The sequence below is a fragment of the Tenrec ecaudatus genome, chromosome 18, assembly GCF_050624435.1.
Source record: "Tenrec ecaudatus isolate mTenEca1 chromosome 18, mTenEca1.hap1, whole genome shotgun sequence".
Lineage (NCBI taxonomy): Eukaryota > Metazoa > Chordata > Mammalia > Afrosoricida > Tenrecidae > Tenrec > Tenrec ecaudatus.
The window spans coordinates 65,040,370-65,054,763 of record NC_134547.1 but is presented as its reverse complement, the minus strand read 5'-3'; the positions used below and the strand labels follow the sequence as shown (position 1 = coordinate 65,054,763).

Here is a 14,394-nt window from a genome sequence, read left to right as displayed (position 1 = left end):
AGAGAAAAGCAACTGACCTTCCGTGGTACCGAGTCCCTAGAAAGTGCCATCATGGCAACCTGTCACCGATATCTGGAAACAGGGTGGTAACTGGTAGATGAAACACTGACAAGCCTGGAAGCAGCTGCCTTCAGCTGGGAACTGGGATTCTAGAGCAAAAGAATGACCTGTGTTACTCCATGGCTGACCTTTTAGACTGTGTACATTTAAACATGCCCAACCAGACCTCTGAGGCCTTGCGGGTCCAGTGGCAGAGCACCATAGTAAAGGGAATGTTGCAATCCAGGGAGATGACATGGATTTTTGTTTGTTGGTTGGTTTGTTTGTTATCGAGGGCATGTACAAGCTAGTTTGGTCCCTGCCCAGGGGTAACTAACTTCTTTCTTTCTAGTTTACGCTTATTCAAGCTGTATGCATTGTTAGCCCAGGTGGTCCTATCAGGTAAGCAGTAGACTGCTAACTGCCAGGCTGGCACTCCAAACCCACCAGCCAGCCTACGGGAAAAAGAAGAGGAAAGAGTTGTAACCTCATAAACTCTACAGAAGGTCTCAGTGAGTCGAAATCGACTTAATGACAGTTGGTGTTTGTTTGCTTGTTTGCTTTTAAATGTATTTTTTTCTGACCAAAAGTCCAATTTAATAAGGCTTCATGACTAAACAATGTCTCAGTGACTCTACAAAGATTGTTCTAGAGAGGGCCCTGGGTATCAGGGCTGCTTCTTCCTAATATAGCACACTGCACTTTATTCCACATGCCCACCCACCAACTAGATGATGATTTTCATCACCATCATATTGCCTCAAAGACTTGGTGGCACCTGAAGGCACAGTTGCCTCAGCAGAGGGTCCTGGATAGGCCTGGGGACCGAGAGCATACCTTCTTGCCATCTGCCCCCAGAAGGCACAGTGTTGACCCATGGCCCCTTGAGCCCAAAGGGTGGGGCCTCTCTCCTAATTGCTACCTGAGCCAGCTTCATCTGGACCTTTAGAGTGTTCTGCCTCACTCTTTTCCAAAAATTAAGCTCTTATAAATTGTACCCCCTCTCCCCCCAAAAATGAAACAAAAAGAGAATTTCTAGGGGAGGGAAACAAGGCTTCCAGGAGGAGGGGTGTGATAAAGGCTTAGGATGGGGCCCTGTAGCCTTATGTTTGGGGCTGACATTTGGGTTTAACTGCCTGCCACTTACTAGCTGGGTGTTCAGGTCTCTTGAGTCCCACTACCTCCAGCAAAACCAACAGTGAAGATAATTTCTGCCTCCTGGGGTGGCCAGAAGATAGAATTCAATTTTGAAGGTAAGCCCCAGAGGTTAAGGTTACAGTGGCTCCCTTCTTGGAACTTCCAGGCAATTGGCCAACTTGCTGAACTGAAGAATCCTTATCAGCATGCTCCCTACTGTGACCTGGACCTCTCTAGTGACCCCGAGTAGCCTAAGAAATTCCCATTTCCTTCCAAGTTCCTGTGCTCAAGCGAGGGCTTGATGATAGCAGATCCTGGATTGTGAGTCAGAAGGACACCCCTGGCTTCCCTGGAGCGCACTCAGCGCTTTGGGTTGAGTCAGCATCCTTCTTCCCTGGGAGAACTAGGCTGGCCAGGTCAGCTCCATCTGGGCTCCCAGGGAGAGAGGCCAGCTGGGTGTGGTTGGATAGTGCTAGGAACTTGGGAAATAGGCAGGCCTGGGTGGGGGTCTGAACTTTCCTGCCATCTCTCTTAGCGGTGTGTCCTTTGCCTGAAGAATGGAGATCATAATATCCATTGAGGCTGTGGAGCTAAAGCATGGAGTGCCTGTATGACACCTAGCTCTTAGTTTATGTGAGCAGAGGGCCTGTCCCTTCCTGGGGGACCTCTATTCTTGGGAGAGAGTTCTGTCCCTCCAATCCATCAACCAGAACTAGAGGAGGAATGGACATTCACAGAAGAGCCTCTCTACCAGATTTCATCCAGGAAATCCATCCAGGGTCCTGGAAGTGGTCCCAGAAAACAGCCTGCCTGCTGCCTCCCGATAAGAGGAAGGGGCGGGGAATCTGTTCAGAGCAGGGCTTCCAGCTTCTCTCAGTGGTGACTTGGGTAGTGGCCAGGGACTTGCTATGAAAATGAGGACGCTCCCAAGGTTTCTCCCATGCAAAGTAGCCACAGGATCTCCTTAGGGGCACACAGTGCAGACAGTTCAGTTTGTTCAGTGTTCCTCCTTTCTTGGGGGGCAAGCCTGTCACTCTTAAGATCCACTGAGGGGCTTGGGAGACATTGGATTTGGAGGTGGGCCTGAGGGATGATGGAATTTTCTAGTGTGGTTGGTGGAGAGCCCACATTGAAGGTGACCAGGTGCCCATAGGGTGTCCCCTCTGGACAAAGGCTTCCTTCCTTCATATTGGCCCCAGTAGGTGGCCCAGCCCTGTCCTCATGTCTGCAGCAGTGTTCCTGGCAGCATCCCAAAGAGGCAAGAGTTTGCCACGTCCCATCTGCAGAGCAGTCATCCGGTTCTGAGGCTCCTGCCCTCTGTCCTCAGCCTGGAAGTTTATACCCATTTGAGAGATGGAAACCTACTGGGGAGCAGTCCTTCAGCTTGGAAAGGTCGAGCAATGCCAGTGTGAGGGGCTCTGAGGTAGCCCCCGCCTGTGTTCGAGGCCTCTGCATCAGCCTTTGTGTTCCCAGGTCCTGAGGAACAGGTCTCTTCCCACCCACCAGGGCTTTTCCGCCTGGGGTCCACCCAGCTTTCAGCACCCGCCCCCTCCAAGCAATAGCAACAGTTGGTTGTCATGAACAGTTAAAACTCTAGTTTATTTACTTGTAACAACAAAAGTTGGACCCCTGGGCACAACAAAGCAAACAATGCCATGCAGAGGCTCATGCCCTCTGGTCCAGTGGTTTACTACCCCCTAGCCATGCTCATTCTACTGGTTCCCAGTCCCATGGGCCAGGCCTGGGGTAGTCCTGTCTCGGATAAGTAAACTGGGCCACCTAGGGAGTAACTGAGAGGCCTGAGCCACAGGTCAGGAAGTGCCAAGGCCAGGACTGAGCCAAAGGAGCCAGCAGCCTTGAAGTTGTTTGGCTAAACCAGCTAAACTTTCCTGAGGGCCTTGACTGTCTGCTGCCCTCGGGATCTGACTGGTTCCAGAACCTCCCGTTTACAGGGGGATATGCAACTTTCACTGGCTCAGGAGTTTGCTTGGCACATCTTTACTGAGGACCTACTATGTGCCGGCCAACGCCTAAAGGCACTGGGAATAAGTACTTGAATGATACAGACCAAATACCCCAACAACGAGAGCCTGGTGAGGAGGGCTGCCAGAGGGGAATCCACCCCTCTTCCGTTTGTGTTTGACTTCACTTTGCGACTCAGCCCCCTTTCCCGTGGCCCTCTCCTCCCCCAGGACATGTGGCTGCCGCGCATCTCCAACACGGCTGTGAAGGCACTCCTGCTGGCGCAGACGGTCCTGCTGCTCTTCCTGGTCTCCCGGCCTGCCTGGCCCCGGCCCGCGTCCCCCGCGGACAGCCCGGAGCGTGTGCATGTGCTGGTGCTGTCCTCGTGGCGCTCGGGTTCGTCCCTGGTGGGCCAGCTCTTCAGCCAGCACCCAGATGTCTTCTACCTGATGGAGCCTGCGTGGCACGTGTGGACCGCCCTGTCGCAGGGCAGCGCTCCCGCGCTGCACATGGCCGTGCGGGACCTGGTGCGCTCCGTCTTCCTGTGCGACATGGCCGTGTTCGACGCCTATCTGCCGTGGCGCCGCAACCTGTCGGACCTCTTCCAGTGGGCCGTGAGCCGGGCGCTGTGCTCGCCGCCTGCCTGCAGCGCCTTCCCCCGCGGCGCCATCAGCACGGAGCTGGTGTGCAAGCCTCTGTGCGCGCGGAGGCCCTTCAGCCTGGTGGAGGAGGCCTGCCGCTCCTACAGCCACGTGGTGCTCAAGGAGGTGCGCTTCTTCAACCTGCAGGTGCTCTACCCGCTGCTCAGCGACCCCGCGCTCAACCTGCGCATCGTGCACCTGGTGCGCGACCCGCGGGCCGTGCTGCGCTCGCGCGAGCAGACGGCCAAGGCGCTGGCGCGCGACAACGGCATCGTGCTGGGCACCAACGGCACGTGGGTCGAGGCCGACCCGGAGCTGCGTGTGGTGCGCGAGGTGTGCCGCAGTCACGTGCGCATCGCCGAGGCGGCCACGCTCAAGCCGCGGCCCTTCCTGCGGGGCCGCTACCGCCTGGTGCGCTTCGAGGACCTGGCGCGGGCGCCGCTGCCCGAGATCCGCGCGCTCTACGCCTTCGCGGGCCTGCCCCTGACGCCGCCACTTGAGTCCTGGGTTCACAACCTCACGCACGGCACCGCGGGGCCCGGCGCGCGCCGGGAGGCCTTCAAGACCACCTCCCGGGACGCGCTCAACGTCTCCCAGGCCTGGCGCCACGCGCTGCCCTTCGCCAAGATCCGCCGCGTGCAGGAGCTGTGCGCTGGCGCCCTGGAGCTGCTGGGCTACCGGCCCGTCTTCTCCGAGGACGAGCAGCGAGACCTGACCCTGGACTTGGTGCTGCCGCGGGGCCCGAGCAGCTTCAGCTGGGCCACCGCCAGGCACCCTGGGCCTTAAAAGCACACCACCGGTCCAAGAGCCAAGCGAGGGTGGGTGGGGTCTGGAGGGCCAGGCCTCGCCACTTTCCATCGTCCCCCTACTCTTCTTGAAGACTTCCTGTAGAAGCTGGGTTCCCTGGGACGCAGTCCTTTAGGAAAGGGGAAACTCCAGCCCGACTTTGACAACTTGGCTGTTCTTCAGCACTTAACACTCCCCTCCTCTGGGTGATCAGCAGCTGATAATAAGGCCCTGCCTCGAGGTGGAGGGGGCTGGGGTACCTGGCCTCTGGGCCTCTGATCCCCAACCCACATCTGGCAGCAATGCCCTTGCCCCTAGGGCTGAGGCCATCTAAGTGGGGGCCGCTTGGATTCACCTGGCTCCTCAATGAGAAATCCCACACAGTGCCTCCAGCTTCCTGTCGTGGGCACCCAGCAGCTTCTCTCTGCTCTCCTTCCCAGGAGCCCACGCTCCCCACCCTCAGGTATGGGGAGACGAAATAAGCACAACGATTAGCCTGCTTGATAAGCATCCGAATTTACAAGCAAAACTAGAAGGGAAGGGATCGCCCAAGGTCACTGCTGGGAAGGAGTATGAAGGGTTACACTCAACTCCGCTGCAGTGGGTAGCACTAAGTGAATCTGGACAAAGATGACTCCGCTAATTAAAATTCAAGGCCACCTGGAGGCACCTTGGAAGAAAGGCCTGGTGATGATAGGCTTCCAGACAGGCAGTCACTGAAAAGCTATGACGCACCCCTGTACCACGTGTGGGGCCACCCTGAGTCAGAATTGACACGCAGACAGTGGTTACTGTTTTGTTTTGTTTTTAATTCTGGGGGACAGCAGGGAGCCACTGAGGGTGTGAGCAGAGGTCACCCTCCTGGTCTTGCATAGTTGGTTGGTAGGAGGGGCACGTCCCTCGTGGGTGTGACTGTTGGTCCTAGTGGCCCCCCACTTGTTGCTTGGCCACAAGGTGACCCCTAGGAGTGGGTACCCCTCCAGGTTTGAAGGGTGACTAAGGGCCACAGTTCTTCCAGTAAGTGTGATTTCTGACTCTTGATCCGCACTTTTCTGCCATTCCGTTCAAGACCTGGATCAACCTGGAGGGAAGCCGTGAGGAAGAGAAGGGGGAGAAGGCTGGCTAATGGCTTGTCAAAGGCTGGTGGTCAAGCAAGGTTGGCCCGGTCAAGCAAGGATGGGTGCAAGGAAGTCAGGTGAGGCTGGGTGACCCTAAGTAGATCTGGCTTGGCGGAAAAAGGCCTGGGTGATTCAGTGTCCCTTGGTCATTCAGGGTCCTTGCCCTGACAGAGGTCAAAGGTCCCTGGCTGCAAGCCACACCACCTAGGTTGGCTGGCAGCAAAGGATGGGTAGTAAAGAGGTGATGGATATATCAAAGAGAGCCAGTAAACATTACAAAAGCTAACAGAGTCCCTGTGTGAGTAGGGAAGCTGATGTGAGTGCACAGAGAGGAAACCACACCCCATGTCACACCAGGACACAGAGCTGGGAACTCTGATAGTGGCTACCACTTTTATGCCTCCACTACCTCTGGAAACCTGGAACTGTCCCTGCTGTTACCGGAGTGATTGGTGGTTGCTGGACTCTGCTTCCTTCTCAGCCTTCGTGTAGCTTCCTGGGGTGAGGAGGACAGAATTCGGGATCCACATAGTGTTGCAAGACATGGCTGAAGGAAGAGGGGCATGTGTCATTTTTGGCTGCTTTGGTTGTAGGCAAAAACGATATGGACCATATTACTATTGATTCACCGATATTTACGGTATCTTGTTGCCCAGCACGGCTGACAGATGCAGGGGTCCTGGCAGTCTGGGAACTCCACCGCTCACCAGGGCCTGAGCTACGCCTACCTGCCATTAGCACTGGCACGAGTCCCCCACCTGACCTCACCTGTGTGCTCTGAGCTGCATCGAGGCAGTGTGTAGGCCCTGCAGCCACCCACAATCCTTTGGCATGGCTGGCCGAGGGAGATGCAGAGCCTGAGGGGCTGACAGGATGCCCAGGGTTAAAGGTTGTCTGGAATAAGACACAAACTCAGCAGCTAGTCACGAGGCTGCTATGACAATACTGGGTCTTAAATTGGTGGCAACCTTATAGTAAAGGAATGAAGATCCTTTCTATATAGATGTATATATTTATGTAAATTAGTTGGGATTTAATACATGTAACATACCATATTTCAATCATGTCAAGTAGAACTGGACAGTTGCTACCACCATCAGTTTCCACCCATACTTTTTCTCCATGTGCTCCTTGACACCGTCTCCCTTTTGCACACACACACACACACACACACACACACACACACACTGTACCCCTTCCCCCAAACCCCTTATTCTACTGACTATCCCTATAGGTTCATCAGCCCTGGGCTTCATATGCTGAAAAACAAAAGCATGTAGCACAGCTTCCAGAGAACGAATGAGGATCTTTTCTACGTCAGTACCATGTTAGCTGCTCCTGCCTCTCAGTCCCTGTGCCCACCTAGGCCCTGCCATCTCCAGGCTCGGCCTTCAAGGGTCTGTCCCTGCCCCACTGGATGTGCTGACCTCTAACTCAGTACCAGGTCGCAGGGCTATACTTTGAGCCCCATCATTTGACATGAGCTAATAGCCTCATGAAGAAAAGGCACAATGAAAGGTAACAATCTGTTTACCTCAATAGATCGAACCATTTCTCTCCTTCATGGGATCCCTGCCTCACTACAGTCGGCCCGCAGTTCTCAGCACTGGCTCCGGGGTCAGTCCCACCAGGTCTAGAATCCCACACCTTCCTTTACCTGGACTATCTATCACACTTTCATTTTGCTGGAGTACAGAAGGTTTCCTTACACAAAGGTACGTGAAATATGCATGTCCGGAACCTCGCAAGTTTAAACGTCTTTTTCTTTTAATACATCATTTGATTCAGGATTGGATTCTCAATTCAAAATAATGTTTCCTAATGTGATATTCCATTTGATTGTTACATAATCTGAAAATAATTGCTTTCTCCCACTTGTAATCCACTCTGCTAGTCTGGGAAATACACCAAAAGGCCACATGGTGAAATAGTTTATTTGTTTTATAGGTGCTGTTTTTACTTTGGGTAAGTTTCTTGGTTGATGTAAAATCCCATTCATAGCAGAGAGCCAACAATAGAAAACTTTCCAAGTGAAGGCTTCAAAGAGGAAACTCTAGTCAACAGTGTGGCTAATGTTCTTTAATTAAATGGAAAATATTTGTTCGGTAGACAGTGTTTCTCTTTTCCTGGTGACCACTGCACTGTGACCTGAGGAAGAGTGAACAGAGCATGTTCATTTCCCTGTCAACAACGCACATGCATTTTGTGACTCCCCTTGCCTTCCGTCAATGTAACAGCACCCCACCCTGTTCCCATTTCCATTTGTCCCTCCCTCCTGCCCTCTCAGCTCTGCTCTTGAGCAAACCCCACCCTCCTGGGTCTGGGTGGCTGATGGTTCTGACACCTCAAAGGAATCACCGTTTGCCCTGTCGTCCCATCTATTGTTTGGATGAAACAAGCTCCTGATCTGAATGGCAACAGCAGCCTCTGGGCTTCTACCAAGTCTCTCAGATCACTACGTTTGATCTTTTTAATGATTTTGAAGTTTGTTCTACATTTTCCTCCCCATCCCTTTAAGACTGTGTGATCCTGCTCAGAGTAGGCAAGCTGGGTACCATCTAGTTCTTCTGGCTTCAGGCTAGCGGAGTAGTTCGCAAGGTCCCTGAGTCTTCCGGACTGTGTCCTTAAGACTTTGGCTTTCTTCACCCCTCCTGGCCCCAAATGGGGAGAGACCAACATTTGTATCCCAGATAGCCACTTGCAAGCCTTTCAGACCCCAATCCTATAAATACATATATTAATTTGTTTGTTTTTAACAGTTTCACTGACATGCAATTCACATATAGTTTCACAATATATTTTAGTTAAAAGTAACTTTTTAAAGTTAATTAATTTCCCTGCAAACCTTGAAGGTTTTGTGGTATGTCTTGAACCCTCTTTTGGCTTCTGAGCCATTTAGTGGCAGTCTGGGTCTCAGTTTTTTGTAGGCGACCTACAGTTTCTTTCCAGAAGTTTAAGGGCTTCTTTTCTCAGTTGAGCAGCACCATGTAGTATGGGAAAGGCTTGTCATTTTCACTAATCACTTTGTCACACACCCTGAAAGTCCAATAGAATCTGAAGTACTGACAAGTCCATCTCCAGTAGAAAATATCTGGCAATCAGAATATTTTAAAAAATCATTTTATTGGGGGTTCGTACAACTCTTCTCACAATCCATGTATACATCCATTGTGTCAAGCACATCTGTACACTTGTACACATCTGTACATCCATTGTGTCGAGCACATCTGTACACTTGTTGCCGTCATCATTCTCAAAACATTTTCTTTCCACTTGCACCCTTGGTATCAGCTCAATCACAATATTTTTTAAACTTCGAGAGCGTAGCAAAAAGTTTCAGCTTCAACAAGACCTCTCTTCAAAGTGTTAAAGACCAATGATGTCCCTTTGAGGACTAAGCTGTATCTAAGGCAAGCCTAGTGTCTTCAGTCACCTCATCGGCATGTGAAAGCTGGACAATAGGATCTACATGTGACCTCCTCCCTGGGGGATGGACAACAGAAGAGTGGGTGTGGGGAGATGTCGGACAGGGCAAGACAGGACAAAATAATAATTTATAAGTTATCAAGGGTTCATGAGGGAAGGGGAAGTGGGGAGGGAAGGGGAAGTGGGGAGGGAAGGGAAAAAAGGAAGAGGTGATGCCAGGGGATTAGGTGGAGAGAAATATTTTGAGAAAGATGAGGGCAATGAATGTACAAATATGCTTTACACAATTGATGTATGTATGGATTATGATAAGAGTTGTATGAGCCCCTAATAAAACGATTAAAAAAACCCCAAACAAACAAAAAGAAAGCTGGACAGCGAATAAAGGCTACAGAAGAATTGCAGCACCTGCATGATCATTTTGGCGAAGTACTGGGAATTCCATGGTTGGCCAGAAAATGAATAGATCAGACTCGCGAGAAGTATAGTCAGAATGTCCCTTAGACGTGTGTTAGAGTTTAAATGTGAACACCCTAGTTTCAAAAGGTTACAGATGGCATTGACAGGCCCAAACCCATTGGCAGAGTCCCCACGTAGATTAAACCTCCATCGAATCTTTTTGGATCATTAACCATTGATGTAGATAATCTTAGGATCCCTCGTGGCGTGGTGGTTACCATTTAGAGGCTGCACCAGCCGCTCTTGGGAGACAGATGAGATTTTCTACTCCTGTAAACAGTTACAGTCTCAGAGATCCATAGGGGTAGTTCTGTTCTGTCCTGCCCTCTAGGGTCCCCATGAGTCAGATCTGACTAGATTGCAGTGAGTTGTTTTTTTTTTTTCAGTAGGTAATCATGGCTGTAGTCAGAGGACATTGGAAAGTAGATTACTTCCACCCTCTCCAGCCAGCCTTGAGAAGGGAAGTCTCTTAAGGGTTTGCCTGGGTGCGTCCTTGATGGAAAATACCTTACTGCGGACAGCATTGGGGTTCCATAGTCAGGAGGCATGCCCTATCCATCTCACTCTGACTACCTTGGTCAGAAGGCCCTGAACCAATCTCTTGTAAGCCTTTTGATCTCACATATGTATTCCATTCATGGCACTGTCCTGCTTCTATAGTTCCACCGGGTACTGTCATGTATTGACCTGCCACCAGTTATGACTTTGTGATTGTTCTCTTTGTTCCATGCCTATTTAACTAGTGTCCCAACTGTGAGTCCTCAGATGCCATGTGGGCCTTGTGATAATGGCTTCCCTCATCTGGATGATGTGCCTGTGTCTTTGTCCCTTTTTAAGACTTAATAAATGTTCTCCTTAACTTGTATGTGAGATGGTGGTCTCTTTTGTACCTTAAAACAGACTTGAGGATGGTAAGACTTTATCTCATGTACTTGAGTGTACAGTCAAAACTGACTACTAATATTTACAGGATAATTTCAGACCCTCCAACTAATCTGAATCAAAATTTTGTTAATTTGTTAATAAGTTGGTTATTATAATTTTTTTAATTAAGTACTTTTATTGGGGGCTGTTTCATCTCATCACAATCCATACATTCATCCAGTGCATCAAGCACATTTGCACATATGCCGCCATCATCATTTTCAAAGCATTCTCTTCCCACTTGAGTCCCTGATATCAGCTCTCCATTTCTTCCCCCTCCCTCCTCCATCCGCACTCCCTCACAATCCCTTGATTAATTATAGATTATTATTTCCATATCTTACATCATCCTCCGTTGCCCCTCACCCACTTTTCCATTGCTCATCCCCTTGAGAGAGGGTTATAGGTTGAGTCTTGTGATCGATTCCCCTTTTCTCCCCCCTCCCCTAATCTTCCTGGTATCTCTACTCTCATTGTTGACCCTGGAGGGTTTATCTATCCTGGATTCCCTGTGTTGTGCGAAAACTTTTTTTCTTAAGGTAATCTAGATGCTGTGAAATGAGCTTGTTTTAAACGTACACGTCAATACTTTGTAGTACATTTGTAGTATGAGTTGTGCAACCATTGCCAGGAATCCCATTTTGGAATCTGAAGGGGGGTTTCAACATGTTTGTGGAAAAATTCCATTCATTTTTCATTCAATTTATCCGCGAGATTTCTGAAGCCCTCTTGTGTTAGGCTGGGTTTTCTAGAGAAAAACCCAGTGACAATATATGCGTAAGATAGAATTTTATATCAATAAAGAGGCCCAGTCCAACTCAGGTCCGTGGGTGTAATCTTCACCAGAGACTCTCAGACTCGTGCATCTGTTGGTGGAAGAAGGAGGAAGGCGAAGCTGGAAGATGGGAGATCTTGAACCATTGGCTGCAGAGTCCCATGGATCCCAGGCTCACAGGAACCTGGCAGGGTACTGGGCAGCTCCAAGAATGGCAGGCCACATGGGCCACGCCTGGATGGCGCCATATGCAGAATTCGAGGAAGTAGGAAGGCAAAGGGCAAGAAAAAGATGTTCCCAGTGTCTCACACACCCAAGGAGGCATCATCTGGCTGGGCCTGATGGGTAGTTTGGACTCTACCCCTACAGCCACACCGGTACCATTGGGCTGAAATAAAATCTAACCATTACATCCCTCTCATTTCCATTAACCCAAAGAGATTTCGTGCCAGTTTACAACCATTTTTCCTTTTAATCTCCAAAGACTTGAGTAGACGTTACATAATCTGTCAACTTGCAAAGGGGTGGAGTCTAGCCTGTCAATCAGGTCACAGCCAATGAGGCCTCTGTGTGGGCATGACCTTCTGAGGATTCTGGGAACTCCTGTCTTGCTCCCTGGAGGTGGGACACACCCTCTCTCTGCTACACATTCCTGTTGACAAACCACCTGGAGACACTGATGGAGCCAGAGCTGGAGCTGGAGAAGTCATGTGGAGACCCATGCCAGCTGCTGAGATCCTTCCACCGCCACTGGATCTATAATACTTCCACCCACTGGCCTCTGATTTTCCTGCATTTGGCATTATTGCTTGGCTGTGTGAGTCTAAAAAGGAATTTATAAACTAGTATTGGACATATGGGCTAATATTGGACTTGTAGACTTGATCTGTGGGGGGAAACTGAAAGATTTCTCCCAAGTCGGCTTCCCTAAGTTAGACTTAGGACACTGCTTGAAACCAATGGTAAATGATTGTCCAGTGTCCTCCCTGAAGGCAGCCAGTTGCCAGACAACTGTCTGGACTGGTAGGGCCTGCTCCTGCTGTTAAGGACAATGGACTACTTCTCCCTAAAGGCTTTCAACCATTAGATTGCTCCCTGTAGGTGGGGTTTACACCCTACTGATAATGGTTTCTATGGAGATCCAGAGAACAGGTCAAACCAGCTCAGTGACATCCAAAGTTCGGCTGCCAACCTGAATCTAGGATCCATCCATCTTGTCACATATATACATACCCCCAATCCCTCCTCTTCCTATTGTGTGTATATCCCTAGATTGCCCGCTCTAGTTGCTGCATAACCTATAGTGTAACCCCTTCCTGTGACGTATGTCTTTACCTGTAATTAGTGGGCTTATACTATCCCCAAAGGTATAGAGGCATGGGTTAGCAATAAAAAACACTCTCTTGGGCTTCCCTCTTGTACTCTCCTCAGCTTCCCCTTCCTCACTCCCCTGTTCCCTTTCCCCTTGTCCTCCCCCCGCCCCTGTCCAAATGGACCATCAAGCAGGACTGAGGTGAGCTTTGCTACCATGAAATGTGTCTAACTCCGTTATTCCTCTCTCTCTTCTATCTCTCATGCTCTCTATGACTTTAATATTTATAAATCTCAACCATACAATCGCGCCTACCGGACCTGTAATGATGTGTTAGGGGCTGGATTCCCTCACAGATCTGGACTGGGCTGGATGTTTCTCAAGCAGACTGCCATATCTTTATTCTGTGGACCAGTTGGTGGGTTTGAACTACCAACCTTTTGGTTAGCAGCTGAGTGCTTAACCACTGCACCACCTGGCTTCTATAAGGGCTGGATGTTTCTCAATAAACCATTGCTCTTTTATATAAAGCTCTTTCTTATACACATATGAGTGTCCATGAATTTGTTTCTCTAGTCTACCCAAACTAATACAGCTTGCCTTCTTCTGAATGTGTCCTGTAAATTGGAACTTACGAGGTGAAACCTGTGAGAGATAGAACTGGATGGAGCAGTCTTGGTTTTCAGCGTTTGCAGCTTTTCACCTTTGACGGGTTTCCACCTTACAAGGTTCCTGTTTTCAAAGGTCTTCCTGCTCTCAAAGGTCATATTCTGGAGCCTTCTTGGGTTTGGCTCTTTTCACCTGGTATTTCCCCCCACCCCACCCCCAGTTTTTAAACCCGAATTGTATAATCCACATACCCTAAAAATGTTTTGAAATTTCTTTATCCTTAGCAAAGAAATTTCACAAAGCTGTGTGAAGTGCCTCTCCCCCTACTTCGTAGACACTTGAGGGGCACTAGTTTTTTTTATTCCGTTGTTTGTTTGTTTTTCACCCCTCCAGAAAGAGAAGCTGGTAAAAGGGGTGGATTTGGACTGCGGTGCAAGTACCCAGCAGACAAGGCCCCTCACAACTGTGTCTTCTTCTGTGTTTTCTACATTTCTTTTTTTTTTTCCCCTCTAAATTTCTTTCTTGATTTCCCCCCCTGAAATTTGTGTTAGGTGTCAGGACTCCTGGTTCGATCTCCTGCTATGTCTTATCTTTGCACTTTACTGCTATTTTGCATTTGCCTCTAAAGCTGGCGTCCTCAACTTCGTCTATGGCATTGTAAAATTTGAAAGTCATCGTTGTAGTTTCAAGGACCTCGTTCCCTGTCTCTTTTTTTCAAAGCCTTGTGGCTTGGGTTTAGGATCACAAAATCTTAAGCTCCGAGGATGCTAATTAAGAAAGGATCATTTTCTGTTCCCTAAATGTTCTGTTTCTTCCAGGATCCGCTGGACTCTAGTCGGCCTCTACTACTCATGGGTAGCCGAGGGGGAGAGAAGAGAGGGACAAGAAATGATGGCGAGGTCATGATGGCAGTGAACTACTCAGTCCGTTCCACTACTACCTCTGTGGCTCCCTTCTGGGTTGTGGTTTCCTGCTGGGTTGTGGTTTCCTGCTGGGTAACAGCTTCCTTCTGCATGTGGACTTTGGAAAGCATACCTATACTCACATCCCATCTTGGGCACTTATTGATTTTATGACCTTGGCCAAATTGATGAATTTTATGACCTTAGCCAAATTATCCTGTTTCAGAATAAAAACAATTATCTCACAGTTGTTTGGAGTCAATAAGATGATGTATATCTAACATCTGATTTTGTGGCAAGCATC

At 49.5% G+C, this 14,394-nt stretch overlaps 1 protein-coding gene across 1 annotated transcript; it reads left to right on the top strand.

Annotated features, from left to right (window-relative positions):
* Nucleotides 1-3,371: 3,371 nt before the first annotated feature.
* CHST6 (carbohydrate sulfotransferase 6) lies at nucleotides 3,372-4,565 on the top strand. Its single transcript, XM_075537994.1, has one exon. The coding sequence runs from the start codon at nucleotides 3,372-3,374 to the stop codon at nucleotides 4,563-4,565; it is 1,194 nt and encodes a 397-aa protein (XP_075394109.1).
* The last annotated feature ends 9,829 nt before the right edge of the window (nucleotides 4,566-14,394 follow it).